At 50.3% G+C, this 18289-nt stretch overlaps 4 protein-coding genes across 4 annotated transcripts; 2 read left to right on the top strand and 2 right to left on the bottom strand.

Moving 5' to 3' along the window:
- The first annotated feature begins 23 nt into the window (after positions 1 to 23).
- On the top strand, positions 24 to 1359 carry LOC112875905. The gene is made up of 2 exons (XM_025939909.1): positions 24 to 884; positions 995 to 1359. Exons 1-2 carry the CDS (start codon positions 177 to 179, stop codon positions 1007 to 1009), a joined length of 723 nt encoding a protein of 240 aa, XP_025795694.1. The 5' UTR covers positions 24 to 176; the 3' UTR covers positions 1010 to 1359.
- Positions 1360 to 5574: 4215 nt separating this feature from the next.
- On the bottom strand, positions 5575 to 7651 carry LOC112875906 (deubiquitinase DESI2-like). The gene is made up of 4 exons (XM_025939910.1): positions 7464 to 7651; positions 6356 to 6617; positions 6074 to 6141; positions 5575 to 5763 (listed from the first exon to the last, which is right to left on the bottom strand). Exons 1-4 carry the CDS (start codon positions 7614 to 7616, stop codon positions 5575 to 5577), a joined length of 672 nt encoding a protein of 223 aa, XP_025795695.1. The 5' UTR covers positions 7617 to 7651.
- A 2434-nt stretch (positions 7652 to 10085) lies between these two features.
- LOC112875900 (probable polygalacturonase) lies at positions 10086 to 13030 on the top strand. Its single transcript, XM_025939904.1, has 6 exons — positions 10086 to 10141; positions 10242 to 10535; positions 11587 to 11707; positions 11780 to 11954; positions 12057 to 12127; positions 12229 to 13030. Exons 1-6 carry the CDS (start codon positions 10115 to 10117, stop codon positions 12909 to 12911), a joined length of 1371 nt encoding a protein of 456 aa, XP_025795689.1. The 5' UTR covers positions 10086 to 10114; the 3' UTR covers positions 12912 to 13030.
- An 87-nt stretch (positions 13031 to 13117) lies between these two features.
- LOC112875903 (50S ribosomal protein L5, chloroplastic) lies at positions 13118 to 14474 on the bottom strand. The gene is made up of 3 exons (XM_025939908.1): positions 14105 to 14474; positions 13792 to 13992; positions 13118 to 13608 (listed from the first exon to the last, which is right to left on the bottom strand). Exons 1-3 carry the CDS (start codon positions 14396 to 14398, stop codon positions 13264 to 13266), a joined length of 840 nt encoding a protein of 279 aa, XP_025795693.1. The 5' UTR covers positions 14399 to 14474; the 3' UTR covers positions 13118 to 13263.
- Positions 14475 to 18289: the final 3815 nt, after the last annotated feature.

Genomic DNA, 18289 nt, shown 5'->3' with positions numbered 1-18289 from the left:
AAATCGGGGCAACATGGACCAATATCTGTGCGCGCCGAGACGCCACAGGGACGGCGCGGCGCCTATATCTGTGCGCGCCGAGATGCTGTGCCTGCCCTGTGCTGTGCCCTCCTCAGCGCGCGCCCACCGCTCACCACATCACCCCCCGTGCTCTGGTAGCTCGCCGCCCGGAGCTCATGGAGGTCGCCTCGCTGCAGCACCTCGGCGACAGCTTCTCCTGCGGGTGGCTCAAGCGCGGCGCGCCGGCGCCGTCGTTCGAGCGCCTCGTCGACGCCGACCTCGGCAATTCCTTCGGCAGCTCCAGGTCCTTCATCGACATGGACCCCGCTGAGCTATTCTCCATGCGGTGGACCACGACGACCGCGGTGACGGAGAGCGACTTCGAGTTCGGCTTGCCCGGCGGCGAGAGCAGTGAGCCGCCGTCCCCGGTGCTGGTCAGCGCCAGCCATGTCGTCCGCAACGGCCGCCTCCTCCCCAGCGAGCCCGTCTGCCGCTCGGGTGCCCAAGAACGACACGGGGACCGCGTCGCCGACCTGCCCGGCGCGCCGCGGTCGTCGCCCTCGTCGCCGCTGTACCGCTCGGCCCAGAGCACGCCGGCCTCGCTGAGCTCGTGCTGCTCCAGCGGGAGGAGCGGCGTCGCCGGCAGCAAGAACGCCGCCGCCGGGAGGCGCGGCCGGGCGTCGTCGTGGAAGATACTGGTGCGGTACCTCCGGTTCCTCATGCCGTTGTACCGGAAGGTCAGGGCGCTGCGGCGGTTCTCGGCGCCGAGGCCCAGGGTCGCGCCGGCGAGCCCCGCGCGCGCGTCCACGTCGAGCACGGAGTGGTGCCACGGCAATGCCGACACGGCCGTCCGCGACGCCATCCTCTACTGCAAGAAGTCCAGCGTACGTCCTCCACTCCACCGATCGAACCAAATCCGCACATACTGCGGACACTGCACAGACAACCACTGCGCTCTATCTCTGACTGGTACCATTTCTGCATAAATTTTCAGGGGCAAGATGCATAGCACCGCAGGAACGCATGGCATCCATCCATGAGCTTGATGTGAATCCACGAGACGAAAGTGTCTGCTGCGCTGTGTCATCTCAGCTCAAGTCCTTTGTTTGTATCCCCCGACATGATGTTTTGGCACCTATACCCGTAACCGTTGTGTGAATGACTGGATCGTGTGTACAGTATAATCATCAATAGACGACGGACGGCCTTAATTCACGTCTCCGTCCTTTAATCGGCTCTTGGTTCGTCCATGGAGTTGCCTCGTACTGGTGGGGCCTCTGATTTAATTTGGAGAAGGAATGATCGCATCCTGTTCCTGTAACCTACTAGCTAATACGCGGAAGCATTAAATTACTATTATTATTATTATTATTAATTGTACCAGGCAAAGAAATCATCAGTTTTTATACTGTTGACCTAGCACTCGTTTAGCACGTTGTGTTTGGAGCCAGTGATCAGTCCGGCCGGAAACAAAATGAACTGCGCACAATGTATGAACCGAACGAACCGTTAATTTGTCGGTCCAGCAAAAAAAAAAATCGTGTTGAACAGAGACTCCGGGTCCGTCTGGACATGATTCAGAAACACGATCTGGACAGTAAAATAGTGCTAAAATGCGTCTCCATCCTGATAATATTAGGGAAGTATCAATCGGGCTAGAATTTGACACAAATAATACACTTAACCAAATCCTCGGCAGACTTGGTCTGAAGGAAGGAACTTTTTTTGTAAAAGAAGAAATCAAACCAATTGAGCACATGCAGCAGGCCAGGCAGAGGTCTTCAAGCGATTTGCTTGCTCCTCTAGGTGGTGGGGGTTGCTCATTTTCCCACCAACCAGAGAGAGAAATGGAAGCGCCCAATACAATTATTTACGTCCTGTCCCTGTCGAATTACACGATCGAGAATGTCTCAAAGGGGGAGAGGGACTAGGATCGGTCTACGGCCGGCGTCGATCTGCAGCATGAACAGAGCGCAAGAAAGCAACGGCACGGACGCTGGGCATCTCCGTCACCTCCTCCTCCTCGATCGATCTACCCGGGGCCTGTCAAATGAAATGACGAAAGTGATCGAGAAGACCGAGCTGCCTAAGAGCAGAATCCGGCCGGGACAGGAGATCATGCGTGCGTCGTCGACGAAAGGGATGGACTCCGGGGTTATGAACGACACCGCATGCCGCAGGTCATCAGATCGTACGTGGGTCACCAGTCTCGCTCGCACACCTGACCTGCGTACTGTAGCACTTGCGGTAGGAACAGAACTTTGCATGCGGAGGGAGTCAGTGCAGATTAGAAGCCGGCCGTACGGTCTCCCTCGTTCGAATTCGAAGGAGCTGGTCCATGCATGCGATCGGCTGGGTGGGTACGCCAGTTCCTGGACTAGCCGATCGTGCAGGCCGGGCGCTAGAGAGAGAGAGAGATAGATAGATAGATAGATACGATCTCCATCCACAGCTTGGGCTCAACGGCAGCGGCCAGGGCTCATCATCGGCGGTAGGAAATTAATCTGACCGGCGGGGCCATGGAATTCGTTCGCCGATCGGCGGGACGGGAGGAAATCTGGCGAGCTGAGGCGTGCGGGCGTGGGGGCCTACATGTGCGGGCGTTGGGGCAGCGCCGGGACCAGGCGGTGTCGTCGATGGCGCGGACATGTACGGGGGCGCCCCTGGACGGACGCGCCCGGGGCCCGGCCCGGCGAGAGCCACCTGCGCGGCCCCGCACGCACGTCGCGTCGTGCCTTGCTCGTGTCGCAACTCGCAAGGCAGCAGCCACCGGGCAGCGATGCCCTGCCGTAACCGCCGACTCTGATGGACGTCCCGGAGGCAGCTGCCGGTGGTAAGTGTCATGGCTAGCCGCTGCTGCGGTTCCTAGAAACTCATCAACATCTCACACCGTAGTGGTAGGAGAGGAGCCCACGCAACTGCTTCTAGCTAGATGCGGGCTGATAAAGTTCGTTCATCCTGCAGTGGCTCTTTCAGTTGTCACACACTGACAGAGCGACAGGTGCGCTTACGTGTAATCGTCGGTCGTCCATGGCGTTTCATCCATGCTGGCAACCAGTGCAAAGATTTACACATGATGGCGTGCCCTGTTGGACGACGGAGACCTTCAGCTAGCTAGCTCCCGGATAGCTAGGTAGCTCACATTTGCAGCCACAGCTGTCGGCCTAAAACGAGCTAGACGTTCTACCTCTCGTGTCCTCCTCTACCGCTCCGCTCGCGTTCGAGCTCCACATCATGGCCTCCGCTCGCTGGACACGGCGCGCGGTGGTCGCCGTCAGTCCCACGTGAAGCCCACATTGCCAGGAAGGGCGACGTCCTCAGAGGCGTTGGCGGCGGAATGGGACACAGGCGATTTCGTGCGGCGGAGGGCGAGCGCGGCCGCCGTCGCTGCAGCTGCATGCGCGCCCCGCCAACGGGCTGCCCGATCCGCGTGCCGGGCTGTAGCTGCGCGCGGACAAGCCGGGCTTTAAATGCCGCCTTGGCGTCGCCCGCCCACGTCCATCTCGCGATCCGGATCCGGCCCGCCAACAACGACGGGGTAGGCAGTTTGTTCATCAGCTTTGGCATGTGAAGTTCCCGGATACGGCTTAAAGATGTTCTCCACTTGGCAAACTTGTAGTAATAAAAACGATAATGAATGGATATGTTTGTTGCCTGTTGTTCAAAAAATAAACTGACCACAGTACCTCTCTTTTCTTTTCCTGGACCAAGTGGAGAATAAAAGTCCTGATACTAGAATTTGGATGAGCTGGCTAAAGTTAAGTGCTAAACTCTAGCACATATTAGCACCCATGCATATGCTAAAGTTTTTAAATCTTGGCTAAAGTTTAGCTTACCCCATTAGTACTCATGTTTAGATGAGCTAAGCTAGTACTGAAGTTTAGCATTTTGTCTATTAACATTTGGATCCAAACAGAATGTTAGGCGTATTTTCTTTCATACTTGTGGAACATCTAAACCTAGTTAAAATTCTGAGGTTCGAAGTGGGTGGTTGAAGTAATGGGCCAAGAGGCTCTAATGGGCCAGTACTCAATCTTATCGGAGTTGGGCTGGAATGAAATCACTCAGCGGAGCATATACATATGCCAGCCCACGCACGCAGACGCAGCCAGGCCCGTCGGTCAATGCTCCACGCCAACCACGCACAAGTCAAAGCGTGCACATGCCGGCAGCCGGCACCGCTGATTCGCTGCCGGCGGCCGGCCAGTGGCCCCCTTGGACGACGGCTGACGCCAGCTCAAACGGACGGCAGGGCCAGCTCCCCCACGAGAAACCAAGGCCGCGAGCCGCAAACCAGGCAAACGTCTGATCGGATCCAGTCCAGGCACCCAACCGCGACCGCTGGATGCAAAGACCCAAGCCAAGAGGACTCAAAATCAGGGGCTCCTCAGCATCTATCCCTCGGACGGCTTCTAGAAGCAAGGGACCTCTCAAATCAAATCCAAGCCGTCTATTCTTACCAGCGTTCCAAGCTGCAGCCCAGCTCAATACAGCCTATTCCCAGGAGCAGAAGGCCGCACGTAAACCACACTCTCCGACCCCGGCCGGGAGCGCCGTCAAAAGACCAGCTATTAGCTAAGCTAATCATATAAAGAGATCGGAGCATGCGATCGCCACTGACATTTTTTTAAAAAAAAAACTTAAAACAGCAGGACGCTCCTCCTCCTCCCAACAGAAACCACGGCGCGACGAAACCTTCCAGGGGACGAATAGACACTCCATCCACGGAGGGGATGCTCACAGCTCAGCCCTGTGCGAACATAATCTGACACTAATCCAGCAGCATCAGTCAATTCATAAAGCGGCGTGGCCTCCAAAAGATGTTCTCCACGATCCAACGAATATCATGGTCAGAGCTTAAAAACGAAAAGGGTGCCTAATTAAACACTAGAACTAAACTATGTGAGCAACTAACACCACCACCACTTTGCAATGTCACCGCTATAAAAGGGGCACTATACTAGTCAGCGACAAGCAACACAAACCCAAAGCTGCAGAGTTGGGTTACCCATCGCCTGATCTCCCCCCTCCACTGACACAAGGAAGATGACCAACCAAGCCGCCGCCGCCGCCGCCGCCGCCGCCGCCTCCTCCTCTGCAGTTCCATGGAGAAGCGGTGGAGGAAGCGCAAGGCACATGCCGAGGCGTGGCCAGATCAAGGCGAGGATAGCGTCGGCTGCTGCGCATTCCGTCGCATCGGTGCTTCTGAAAGCCATCCACAGCAGCCACATCCTGCTCAGGAACCCTTTCTGACGGAGCTATATGCATGGCTTACTAGGAACATGCCATGCTAGTAACAGTTTCCAGCATGAGCCCTTTTTGATCATACGGTGAGAGTCAGTCAGAGAATACTAGCCGATACCTTGTTTTCTGTATATGAGAAAAAATTCAGGCATATCATTCGTGTTTGTAAACATATCAATATCGTCCACATGCGTCACCCAGTTACATTCAGCGGTTAGTAGTAGGTTCCTAAGACGGCTAGCGGCGGCTACACTACACCCATTCTGACAGTTCTCTGTCATCTTGGGCATGCAATGGGGAATCGTCCCCTGCCTCTCGTGAAAAGTTCGTTCATGTTGTAGAGGGCTTCGCGCCTGCTGAGACGATGTTCCTGAACCAATTGCCCTGGAACCTTGGGCTGCTTCTGTTCTGATTAACAGCTCGGGATTCTGCTCTATCGTGTTCTTTTTGACCCAAGCCTGTCAGAAATTCGTATGCTACTCTGCTGGCATTGGCAATATCTGATTTAACCTGTCTGAACTGCAAAACAAACAATAAAGGAGAAAGGATCATGTGAAGCAGGTAGAACACCGCATCATAACTGATCAACCAACCAGAAATTGCATTAGTGAAATCGGTTAGCAGAATCACTCTTTGTCTTGACTAGCTAAAGTAATTATGATTTGTGTACCGGTACAGTACAAATGATGTCAGGAGTTCCATCCTGACTTAACGGATAACTTAAAAGTATTTTCTATAAGAAAAAAAGATAACAGCATGCATTCATTTTTCTATTGATTTAACATAAAGTGAATGCCAAGCAGCAACGGTGGTATACTTAATTTATTACCTGCAGTGCTGTAGTCTCAGCAACAACATTAGCTGTATAACCAGCATTTGCAAAACGATTGACCCAACCTTCAAAATTGCAAAACTAAAAGTTAACCAAAGTGAAAAAGATACATGTTTACAAATGAGAAATCGGCACTCCGAAACTAGCACAGCTCCAGTAAGGCCACTGCATATATAGTGCCCCAGGGGAAATACCATGATATGGGCTTTAGTTTAATATACAAATGGAAGTTGAGGAGATTGCTGTTTCAAATAAACTATTCCTAAAAAGAACTTGTACCTGGAATTTTACGAGCGCCAAGCTTTTGACAGAATGCATTAGTGAAGTGATTGCAGTTCCTTGACAGGAGATCATACGAGCATCCAGGCCATTCATGACTTAACTGGATCAAGATCTGGTTTACTTCCGAGTTTGAGAAGCTTGTTACTCCCAGAACAATGCTCTCACGGAATGTGTACATGGGATTTTGGCGGACTGGGCAGCAGAACACTCCAGTACCACGATAGCACAACCCAAATGACCACTCTTCTTCTCCATAGACCTGCAGGCAAAAGTTCCCGCTAAATTATCAGTGTAATCAACAAAACAATCGTTCCTCGTTGGTGGAGGGTCTATTGCATTGGGTTTCAACTGGAATTTGACAACGTTGCATAGCAAAGAACATCCCATGTCACACCTACTTTCCTTCAATCTTATTAGAATCAGCATACTTTCCATATATATGTCATGTTAAAAGGGTACACATGTCATGTTATGTAAGCTATTCCACTCCCCTGGACTAGTTTTGTACATTGCTCCCTACCTCTTCTTTGGTAAACCCCCATGAATTTCAATGGAGGAACAGCGTTACCGTCCTCATGTTGAACCGAAGGCACAACTTAGTTAGTCCATGAAGTTTCAGTCTGTGTCCATCTTGGCCCTTGAACTCTCTAGCTACTAGTCCCACATCTTGACAAGTAGAATTCACAATGGTGTAAGGTCATTTCTCATATTTCTTGGTACTGAGTAGTGGACCACATTGGGTCTCTGATGAAACTTCAGGGACAATAATGGCTATTGCACCACTTCCGATATTCGTTTTTTTATGAAAAACTTTTACCAAAGATTAGTCCAATGGATAGTTTGTGGTAAAAAAAGAAACTCAGGGCCAAAGTTTAGTTTGTTGTAATAAAAAGAAATTTACGGCCGAAGTTTAGCAGGGAAGTGCAATCCTAAATTAGTAAAACCCCCCTTACTGCTAGTTCCAAATCAATCTAACAGTGTAACCACCAGCTAATCGATTCGAACCAGACCGCTCCTCGCATTGCATCTAATTAATGGCGATCGACCAGGGCTTTGCTCGACCTAGCAGGGCAGGACACGACCGCGGAGCAGCCTCTGGGCTCACCTGGACGGCGCTGTGGAAGATCCCGCCGACGCCGATGCCGTCCTTGAAGAAGCGGTTGATCATGCGGACCGTGTTGTCGGTCTTCTCGGAGCCGGTTTTGGTCACGTCGTACACGTGGAGCACCACCTCCCTGCAGGTGGAGCCGGAGCTCATCTCGCCGGCGTCCTCCCCCTCGCCCGATCCCGTCACTTCTGCTGCGAGTCTGGTAAGGTTTCTTCTTCCCCGATGATCTCTCTCTTCAAGGGCAGTCAAGGCGTCACGCGATCGGTCGCTGTCCGCTTCGGCCTTGGACACAGTTCGACTGCGACTCAGGAACGGGCTAATCCTTGCTCGGGCTGGTATACCTGTTGGGCTGACATGGAGAAAGCCCGTTTGGCCCAAGATCTGGGGGCATTTTGTACATTTGGGAGCCCAAAATGCCAGCGCCGAGTGAGTGGTCAAAATGGCGTTCCGAAACCGTTTTCACGTCTAAAAGAAACGTCAAGGAGAAACAGTGATGAACTGATGATGGCCTCATACGTCACGTACCGTGCCAAACCTGTGAACTCACGCAGGATCAGTGCTTTTATGATCCAGTACAAGTCTCCCAAATTAGGATGCAAATCAGCATGTGGAAATGGTATGAATGCTTAATTTAACGTTCATTTTTAAGAGTCTTATTTATATCGGGAATTTATATTTTTCAAAATCTAGTACTAGCACATCACCAAAACAGAAAATGGATCGAATTAAACCTAGCAAATCGATTTCCGGATACTAATAAGATTCACTCAAAAAACACACACACACGACAGCTGCGTGAAACGAATCCTGGTCGATTTGCTATAGATGACAAGTGCTTGAATTCTCTCGCTTATTGCACAGACAAAGAGAGTGGCAAGATATCATCATCACATCGAAAGCAGCCAGAAGATGGTAGATGGCTTGCACTCCTCCCCTTCCTCACGGCGTCCTCCCTGCGTCGCCCACCGATGCTCTCCTCGCTTCGCCTTGCAAGGCAACTCGTCACGTGACCCCAATCCACCGCGATCTCATTCACTCACACCACACGCCTCGGAGGCTCGGAATCCTTGGATGGAACTCATTTTCTACAGAAAAAAAAATCTTGGATGGAGCAGGTCCCCAAGCGCCGGGCCACGGCGAAGCGTCCACGCCATGAACCAGGCCCACGCGCGCACCCACTGCCGCGCTCGCGTTCATCAACAACACTCGCCACGTCTAGCGGTTGTGCAAGCTTGTCGCCGCGGGAGCGTTCGTGAAATTAAGGGGCTGTTTATCACGGCTCCGGCTCCGATTTTTCCGGTAGAACGGTCTTTTAAGAAGAAATTATTTTAAAAAATAGTCGACAAAACAGTTTTACCTTATTCGAATGAGGTTATAAAATATCTAAATTACCCTTCCTTATATTTTCTTTTTACCTTTTTCTTCTTTTTTCCTTTTTATTTTTTCATCTCGTTTTCTTCTTCTCTCCCTTTTCTTTTTCCTCCTCTTTTATTCGACACCCCTCCTCCCCTCCACGTGGCCTGTCTCCACGAATCCAGGCCGCCCCTCTCCACGCCGCCACCTGCCCCTCTTCACGCTGTTGTCTTTTCCACGCAGACCACCTCGCCCGCGGCCGCCTCATCCGCACCACCATCAGCCCCCCCTCGCCTTGGCCGCCGTCACCGCCTGCGCTGGCTGCCCCGCTGGTGTCTCCACCGCCACTGCCTCTCCCGGCATGCCACCTCACTCACGCCGCCGTCACCTAGCTTCTGCGCGGGCCCACATCGGCGCCGCCTCCTCCCCCTGTTGCCTGTCCCGCGCCGCCGCAAGCGCCTTCGCCCCGTCTCGGCCGCGTGCTCCTCGCCCTCCCTCCTACCGCCGGCCGCCGCAGGCACCTCTGCCCTCCTCCTTTCGTTGCTGCCGTGAGCGCCGTCATCCTCCACCACGCCCCACCTGAGGACAAAGGCTGGAAAGGGTGAGGCGGAGCGGGACAGAGCCATATTTTATAGCTCCGTCTCGCCTAAATAGCTCCAGTCACCGGATTTTTCGGAGTTTTGGAGCCGAAGCCAGCCGTGGAGCAACCTCTTTGCAGGTTCACATGGAGCCGGTTTTGTAGCCGTGTAAAAGTGGGCTCTAAGGCTGTCTCCAACGGGAAATTCTAAACCGTTATCTACCCTATATATGGAGAAGATTCTGTTCTCTACATGCTCCAGCAGCGTTCTCTAAATGGTCCTCTAAAATAGAGAACGCTACAGGTTTCCTCTCTCTCTCTCTATATATATATATATATTCTCTCTCCTTTTCTCTATTTTTTCTTTACGTTTTAAACACTGGATTAAATAAAAATAAAATATATCCATAGCATTTGAGGTATGATAAATACGTACGTATAAAAATTTAGAATAAAATACGTTTCTAATATAAGGTTTAATGTATAGAGAACGAGATTTAGAGAACGTTGTTGGAGAGAAATGAGATACAGAGGAGAATCTTGTAGAGAAGTTTGTAAATAACGACGGTTGGAGATAGCCTAAAGCAGGAGCAAGGGCAAATCCGTAACTCTCGCCCGCCGGTCTCGGCCTCCTTGCTCGATATAAACTCCACCATTTCCGCAGCGGCCACCTAATTCGCTCCGGAGGAGAAACGCATCCTACGCTCGCGAGCTCGCAATGGCGACGAGAAGAATTCCGCGTCCTGTAATCCTCTCCCTTTTGTTTCCTTCGATTCGATTGATCACTGTGATGTTTTGGGGGTTCGTTCGTTTGGTCACTGATCCAAGCGGCTTGGTTCCTGCAGGCGGCCGTGGCAGTGGCTCTGTGCGCGGCGGCGCTGCTGGCGGCGTGCGCGGGCGCGTCCCGGGCGGGGTGCCGGAAGCACGTGGCGAAGATCACGGAGTACGGCGCGGTCGGGGACGGAAAGACGCTCAACACGGCGGCGTTCGCCAAGGCGGTGGCGGACCTGTCGGAGCGCGCGCGCGACGGCGGGGCGGCGCTGGTGGTGCCCCCGGGGAAATGGCTCACGGGGCCCTTCAACCTCACCAGCCACTTCACCCTCTACCTCGACGAGGGCGCCGAGATCCTCGCGTCCCAGGTGAGAATCCATCCTTCTCTCGCCGCCATTTCCTCGGCTTCCCTTCTCCTACCGCGGTTACGCCGTGCATTAGCCGAGAAACCGCCCCTGTAATGGCGCGTTAGAGGGCTCGTGGTCACGCAGCAATTTAATAGGATGACATGTGGGGCCCTGAAGCACCACTCACGTGGCTTCACGGGACAAGTCCGTTAGGTCGGTCCGTTCGTCGCTAGGGACAAAGGCCTTTTGGCTTGGGGCCCTGATCCCTTCTTTTCTACGCAAGCCACTACCATCATCTGTGCGGTGCCTAGTAGTGTCGTTGTGCTCTTGAATCTTCAGATAGATACGAGTGTAATTTCCTTTCGTGAATGCCATGGTTCCATGTGATGGAGCAGTAGTATGGCAGAAGCCATAGCCTGCAGATCTGCACAAAACGCTTGCAAACGGTTGTAGTGTATCATTTGATTCAGAATCCAAGACGTTTCAGACAAAAAGACCAGAACGTGTCCTCTCTCTTTTCTGAACAAGACGTATGGAAGATATACTGTAGTCTGCTTACAATAGCAATGGAACTTTAGCAGTGTATTACTGATCAATAATACAGTAAATTTTCAGGGGAAAAAAAAGGGAGGCAGTCATTACTATCTCTGTCAAGGTAGCGCATAAACATGCACCAAGTACTCGGTTGGGCTTTGATTAAATTAGCTCCACCATGTACTTGGCAGTGGTTGCAGTACCGAAAGGAAAAGTTGGTAACTATTGAATACTTGTAGTGCAGCTTTTGATCAAGCAGTTGCTTAATACGGAGCATTGGTGGAGAAAGGTCGAGCAGTTTTAGTATATCTGTTTAGATGGCCCGCCAATTTTGACTTGGTTAAACATAAAGCAAGAGCAAACACTGTTCTACTCTTTATAGTGTTATGTTTCCTTTTTAAAAATATTATGGTAGTTTACTGAAAATTACTTGTTCCACTTGGATATTTTGAAAAGTTAGTACTAGACATGCTGGTTGAATTTGTTCTGCTATTATCAGCTGCTCATCATGTCTAAGCTGTTCATCTATGTTCTTCAGGACATGAAAGATTGGCCTCTCATAGCTCCCCTGCCATCTTATGGGAGAGGAAGGGATGAGCCTGGCCCAAGATACAGCAATTTCATTGCAGGATCCAATCTTACGGACGTCATAATCACTGGTACATGTCTGCTACTCCATGTCAAGATCAGGTAGTAGCTGCAGAGATCTGATGACACGCACAACATTTCAGGTAAAAATGGGACTATCAACGGGCAGGGGCAAGTCTGGTGGGACAAGTACCGTGCCAAGGAGCTCCAGTTCACCCGTGGCTACCTCCTCGAGCTCCTCTACTCTGACAGCATCATCATCTCCAATGTCACCTTCGTTGACTCGCCGTCATGGAACCTCCACCCTACCTACTGCACGTATGGATACTTATGAACTCTGAAATCGCACCCCCAAAACCTGGCTCTGACATGGTAATTCGATGGTGAACTTTCTTTTTTATCTTTCTTTCTTTTGGGCAGCAATGTGACCATCAGTGGCGTCACCATTCTCGCGCCGGTGCATTCACCAAACACTGATGGCATTGACCCTGGTAGTAGATCCATAAATTTGCATTCTCTTCAATGTTGCTCTGCAAGCATGATATATCCGGCCCGTGAACATCTTGAATGTGATCTTGCGGTGCCTGTGCAGATTCTTCCTCGCATGTCAAGATCGAGGACTGCTACATCGTCTCCGGCGACGACTGCATCGCCGTGAAGAGCGGCTGGGACGAGTACGGCATCAAGTTCAACATGCCGAGCCAGCACATCGTGATCAAGAGGCTCACTTGCATCTCCCCGACGAGCGCCATGATCGCGCTGGGCAGCGAGATGTCCGGCGGCATCCGCGACGTGCGCGCCGAGGACAGCGTCGCCATCAACACGGAGTCCGCCGTCAGGGTCAAGTCCGGCGTGGGGAGGGGCGGCTTCGTCAAGGACATCTTCGTGCGCGGCCTCAGCCTCCACACAATGAAGTGGGTGTTCTGGATGACCGGCAACTACGGCCAGCACCCGGACAACTCGTCCGACCCCAACGCGATGCCCCAGGTCACCAGCATCAACTACAGGGACGTGTTCGCTGAGAACGTGACCATGGCCGGCAGGATGGAGGGCATCCCCAACGACCCCTACACCGGCATCTGCATATCCAACGTCACCGCGCAGCTCGCCCCAGACGCCAAGAAGCTGCAATGGAACTGCACCAACGTCAAAGGGGTCACCTCCGACGTGACGCCCAAGCCGTGCCCGGAGCTCGGGGCGGAGGGCATGCCGTGCGCCTTCCCGGAGGAAGAGCTCATCATCGGCCCGCGCAAATTGCCCAAGTGTACCTATTAATTAATGGTAGGTTGGCAAAAGAGGTCATATAGAAGCTCAGCGATAGTCTAGACAACCAGTGTGAGAAACGCAGCTGAAATAATATAGTTCTATCAAAATGATGCAGCGATACCCATTTACACATCGCTTCCATTTCTTATGCAGCCTTTTGTAGAGGCTATGCCAGTGACCCGAAATTATGGCATCAGAAACTCCCGAAACGTACATGACCAAGGCAAAGCTTTTGCATTCCGAATGCTGACCTTTTTTAAGTACAACAGTTACAGAATTGAGAGACAGCAACAGCAACATCAGATTTCTAAACCAAACCCTGCAAAAAGATCACAATTAACAAGACCGTGGGTTCCTCTCCTCACTTTCTTCCTCCCTTGCCCTTGCCCTTGCTCAAGAAGTGGTGGCGCTTCAACCTCTTCTTCCGGATCACCACGTCCTGCTTGATATTTTCCGAGAACGGCATGCCGAGGAGAGCGAGCAGCCTGAAGGCCTCGTTGTCCGTCTTGGCGGTGGTGACGATGCACACGTCCATGCCGTTCTTCTTCCCACCCACCTCGTAGGGGATCTCAGGGAACACGCCCTGATCACGGAGGCCAAGACTGTAGTTGCCGTGCCCGTCGAAGCTGTTGGGGTTGACACCGAGAAAGTCCATGGTCCTAGGAAGCCCAAGGTTGATGAGCCTATCCAGGAAGTTGTACATTATCTACAGCCAAGGACACCAAATTAAGCCTATGCCAATCAATCAGGCTAACAATTTCCACTAGTACAGCGGATTATTATATTGAAATGCAAGGTTTCTAATTGCCACGAGTTTCTAAGTTCATATGCCAATCCGTCAATTGTGAACTAGTATGAATTTCAAGGTCAAAGAGATAATGGGGCTCACCCTGCCGCGGAGGGTGACTGCGATACCGATGGTGTTTCCCTCACGGATCTTGAAGCTGGCCACGGACTTCTTGGCCTTGGTCTTGACGGGCCACTGGCCGGTGATATTGGCGAGGTCCTTCATGGCGGCCTCCAGCCCCTTGGAGTTCCCCGCCTCTGCGCCCAGACCGCAGTTCACCACAATCTTCTCAACCTTGGGCACCTAATCGAACCAAACACACACCGAACGCCTCAAAACTCAACCACGCCAACGAATTGGCCAACATACGTGAGAAATGGATGCCCTTTCTGTGGTGAGGAGTAGGGTCGAGCACCTGGTGGACATTGGTGTAGCCGAACTCCTCGGTGATGAGCGGGACGACCTTCTGCTCGTAGACGGCCTTAAGCCGGTGCACTCTCTGGGCCTCGGAGGGGTCAACGAGCACGATGCCGGAGGGCGAGGTCGGCGGTGGCGTCGGCTTGGGCGGCGCCTCGGTGGCCGCGGAGACGACGACGCGGAGAGCTCGGCGGGGAAGCGGGGAGGGGAGAAGCAGGCAGCGCCGTGCGGCGGTGTTGGAGACGGGGAAGGGGACGCCCGACGAGGGCAGGGTCACAGCCGTGGCGGCCATTGGAGCGGGGTGCGCGGAGGCGGAGCCGAGAGCGGCGGGCGCGGCTTTATGCCATGGATGAGGAAGATGGATGATGCTGGATAAGGCACCGGCTGTGCCGCTATCCATTGTGGCAACCGTGGGCTTTCTTTCACCGTTGCTCTGTTTTCGGGCCCATTGAGCAAGCCGCTGCTGGCCCATTCTATTAGTGGGCCAAACAAAGCAGAGACGATCGGTCCATTGGCCCCAATCCGGCACGCCAAACCTATCTGGCTTCCAGCAGTTCAGTGTTTGAGATTCGTGCGCAAGTACGTAATCCGTCCGATTTGACGCCCAGCTTTCCGCTTCCTTCTACTGTTCGCCGCCGCCTGCTGCTCCCTTCTCCCCTACGCCCGCGCGCCGGCGCCGCCGCTCCGTCCACCGCTGCGGCTGCTCCCCGCGCGCCGCCGCCCTCGCCGGAGAAGAAGAGGAGGAAGAATCTATTTCAAAGAAAAAATGTTGATCTAGATTTTGGAAAATATTAAATTTATTTTTTAAAATGTTGAAACAAGTTGTGAAAAATGTTGATGTTAGTATTTGTTTTAAAATATTAACTTGTGTTTCTGAAAAATGTTGAATCTGCTATTTTCAAATGTTGATCTATATTTTTGAAAATGTTAAATTTAATCTTTTTAAATGTTGGATTTAGATCTCTAATTTGAGCCAAATCTCTAATTTGGGCCTAATGGACTTTAAACCTATACTGCTTAACACAGCCATCCCCCACAATCCGATAAGTTCCGCCGCACTTCCGCGCCGCCGACGATGCCTCCTTGGCTCCTTCCTAATCCTCACGGACGGGCCCCGTACCAAGGACGCCATCTTCGCCTCCCCGTGCCGCCGTTGCGGAGGTCCTCTCCTACTCGGCTTCCCTCCTCGAGTATCCAAACCCTAACGAAGGGGCGCGACCGATGAGGGAAGGAAGGCGGCTGCGGCAGCGGCCCCCTCCGCGAAGGGACGCGCGTGGTGGAGGCACAGCAATAGGACCGCGGAGACTGCGCGTTACGCCTCTCCGCGTGGCCGTGGCGCGACTGGAGGACCCACGACGACGACGCTTGACGCCTCAGCCGCCTTACCGTGACGTCTCCGCCGGTATGTTTTGGAACCCGCTGTTTGTTTGGTGCTCGAACGGCTGTCCTCGTAAGGTAGTGATTTTGTTGTGGGCTTATATCGATAGTGCGGGATGTTTGGCTCCCAGTTGAGTTAATTTGTTATTTGTGGCGTGATTTGTGTATCCTGCTATTGCGGCTGGCTGCTGAATCGGCTGTGTGCTCTTAGGTTCAAATTAGTAAGGATGACATCAAGGTTTCCATTAGGTGGTATGTTAGGCACACCCTCCTGCTTTATTATATGCATATATTAGCCTTGAAATGTAGAATAGATGGATAATGAGGGCTAAATGGAGAAGGGAAAAATATCTTTGTAATTCTTATTTAATGTTAAGCCACAAACTGAACCTAGAATGGATTCATAAACCTTTTCAAGAGCCCAACCAAATGTGCTGAGCAGTGACAGCCGACTTGTTTTTTCTGCAGGTTTATACTGATATAGTCTCTTTAAATTTCAAATTGTGGCCAGTGATAATAACGTTTACTACCTTATTGCTTCTGCATGTTAGCGGTGGCTGGGCTATCTTGAAGGTGAAGAATGGCCAGTGTATGAGTTTATCCCATTCTGACATCATGGTAGGCTGTAATGGTTTTATATTTGAGCCTTCACAGTAACTTTCATATGTGCCTAAATACTAATTAAATGCCTTGTTTCCAAGGTCTGAAATTGAAGTTGGTATTCTTGGTGTTGAATTTTGCCATTTATAACTTCTTTCAGGGTTTCATTGGTTTTAGGAGATATACTCAGGCAAAGACTTCCTATTGTGTGTTTTGAATGTTTGTTCAGCATGCTCAGGTGGACTATTTTCTTTACTGTTTTGATAATTGCTACAGCTCTCCAATGGATCTTGGCACCTATAACTTCCAATAAGATTAGTGAAAAAAGATGGCCTTAATTTTCTCAAGGGTAAATTGTAAAGAATCATTCACTAGTACACTAGTCATGTTTTCATTCTTATTTGCCTCACATGCAACCTATTACTTGTGTTGAACTGTTGGAGTGGTATCAGTTTGGCAATCCTATTTCAAAATTGCTCTCACATGTCATGTTTTCATTCTTATTTGCCTCTGCTGCAAAGTGTAAAGTGAGTTTAACTGCATTCATGAATTTTGCTATTGAATTGGCAGGTTGCATATGCATAATTTCGATGTAAACTACACAAAACTGGTACCTTTTCTTTCATGAAAACTTGCATGTAAGATACACTCAAATAACCAAGCTTTTATGTGTTCGCTTCTGGTCACCTCATTTTCCCCTTTTTGTTGTTTTCCTTTTTTGTTTCCACTTCTTTAATGTCTCAATAAGTTATTGCTTACTATGTAATGCTATGTACCATGTTTTTCTTAAATTAGTTCATGCTCGTCTGTCATTCGATGCCAAGTGCTTAATAAAAGGGGTGATAGAAGAACCCTATTGGGTGCTTAAGGCTTGAACCTTTTTGTTATTCAAAAGATAGCTAATCTTCGCCTAACCAGATAAAATTTAGATACTCAAGGTTTAGTCAATGGCTGGTAATTTTTCATACCCATCCACTGCAATACTTTCTTGACTGATGATGTCAATTTTTCTGTGTCTGGTTGCACCACCTAATATTGGTAAGCTAGGAGATTACAGATCTGTGATATATTTTTTTTTCAATAATACTTTCATGTTGTGTTTTATGATAGCAGGGGTCGTTTCATCCTTACATTGGATTGCCTTATGATCTGTTTTTTTAGATTTTTTGTGTATTAAGTACTTTAAATGACTTGGTTTGGGGTCTTTTCATGGGGTTCTTTCTGACTTGCTCGTGTTGCCTCAGTTCTTACAATGAGTATCTAGGAGAGGTTTCTATTGAAGTTCATGGATATGGGTGATAAAATGTCTACCGTAGGATAATCCACGTACACTCTTACCGGCATACCTAGTATGAACATTGGCCTTCATTACCCTTGTGGGGAAACATTATTTCCATACGTCACACATTGAATTTCTGCATGTCATAGAGGGGAACAACAATTCCAACAAGCTTAAGGTATTGAGTACTGACTGGCTTCTGAATCTCTGATTAGTAATTGCAATTCATGGTGGGCCATCCTTTTAAGGTTTAGGCTAGGAAAAGTTGTCATCTTAGGCATAAAAAACTTTAAAGCTTATAGAATTTTGTTAAAAATGCAAAGAACATAATTTTGTGATGTGTAGTCCGTCTAAAATAACACCCGAAACATCTGATAACAAACATGAGGGCAGATATGTATGTCTTAGTACCTCATTTTTCAATTTTTTTAATGGTTGCTAGAAGCATGTGATTCGCAAACTAATGCTCTCTCTTTTCCCAGTTTGTTATCTATTTTTCTCTTCTGACATCCTGTTTGATCCTCTTTTATATAGTAGTTATCCTATTATGAATTTGTTGCTTCCAGCAAGCCGCTGGCTTTGTATACTTAGTGACTAAAGAGCATGAGAAAACAAGTTAAAAAAGGTTACATGTTACTTATCTTTGGTCTTGTATCACACCCACCATGCTTCGAATTTTTAAAATAATTGATTGCTTCAGAATCTTCACGTATGATAACATAGAATGGGGATGGGTACTAAGCGTTTGCCTCTTCTTTTGCCTCTTGCATGCTGATCATCTGTCAAAGTACCTTTTCATGTCACCCTTGCCTTTTTGCCTTTTCATGTATTTTTCACCTTACAGAATGTGACTATGTAGAATCATGATGCGAATTGAATTTCTGTCCGGGAACTGAAGGGTTCAGCGTGTGATAGCGTACTCCTTTG

Source organism: Panicum hallii, chromosome 9 (assembly GCF_002211085.1).
Source record: "Panicum hallii strain FIL2 chromosome 9, PHallii_v3.1, whole genome shotgun sequence".
NCBI lineage: Eukaryota > Viridiplantae > Streptophyta > Magnoliopsida > Poales > Poaceae > Panicum > Panicum hallii.
Note: the sequence above shows the minus strand (reverse complement) of the source record. Positions and strands in the feature narration are given on the sequence as shown.

Bases quoted from the DNA above. Each gene is read 5' to 3' on its own strand.
- LOC112875900 (XM_025939904.1), top strand. From the start codon at position 10,115: ATGGCGACGAGAAGAATTCCGCGTCCT. The intron at 10,536-11,586 runs GTGAGAATCCAT...TATGTTCTTCAG, and splicing joins CCGAGATCCTCGCGTCCCAG to GACATGAAAGATTGGCCTCT. The intron at 12,128-12,228 runs GTAGTAGATCCA...GTGCCTGTGCAG, and splicing joins CACTGATGGCATTGACCCTG to ATTCTTCCTCGCATGTCAAG.
- LOC112875906 (XM_025939910.1), bottom strand. From the start codon at position 7,616: ATGAGCTCCGGCTCCACCTGCAGGGAGGTGGTGCTCCACGTGTACGAC. The intron at 6,618-7,463 runs GTGAGCCCAGAG...TTTTGCCTGCAG, and splicing joins TCTTCCACAGCGCCGTCCAG to GTCTATGGAGAAGAAGAGTG. The intron at 6,142-6,355 runs GTACAAGTTCTT...GCAATTTTGAAG, and splicing joins TGGCGCTCGTAAAATTCCAG to GTTGGGTCAATCGTTTTGCA.
- LOC112875905 (XM_025939909.1), top strand. From the start codon at position 177: ATGGAGGTCGCCTCGCTGCAGCACCTCGGCGACAGCTTCTCCTGCGGG.
- LOC112875903 (XM_025939908.1), bottom strand. From the start codon at position 14,398: ATGGCCGCCACGGCTGTGACCCTGCCCTCGTCGGGCGTCCCCTTCCCC. The intron at 13,993-14,104 runs GTGCTCGACCCT...TGGTTCGATTAG, and splicing joins GCTACACCAATGTCCACCAG to GTGCCCAAGGTTGAGAAGAT. The intron at 13,609-13,791 runs GTGAGCCCCATT...CCTTGGCTGTAG, and splicing joins CAGTCACCCTCCGCGGCAGG to ATAATGTACAACTTCCTGGA.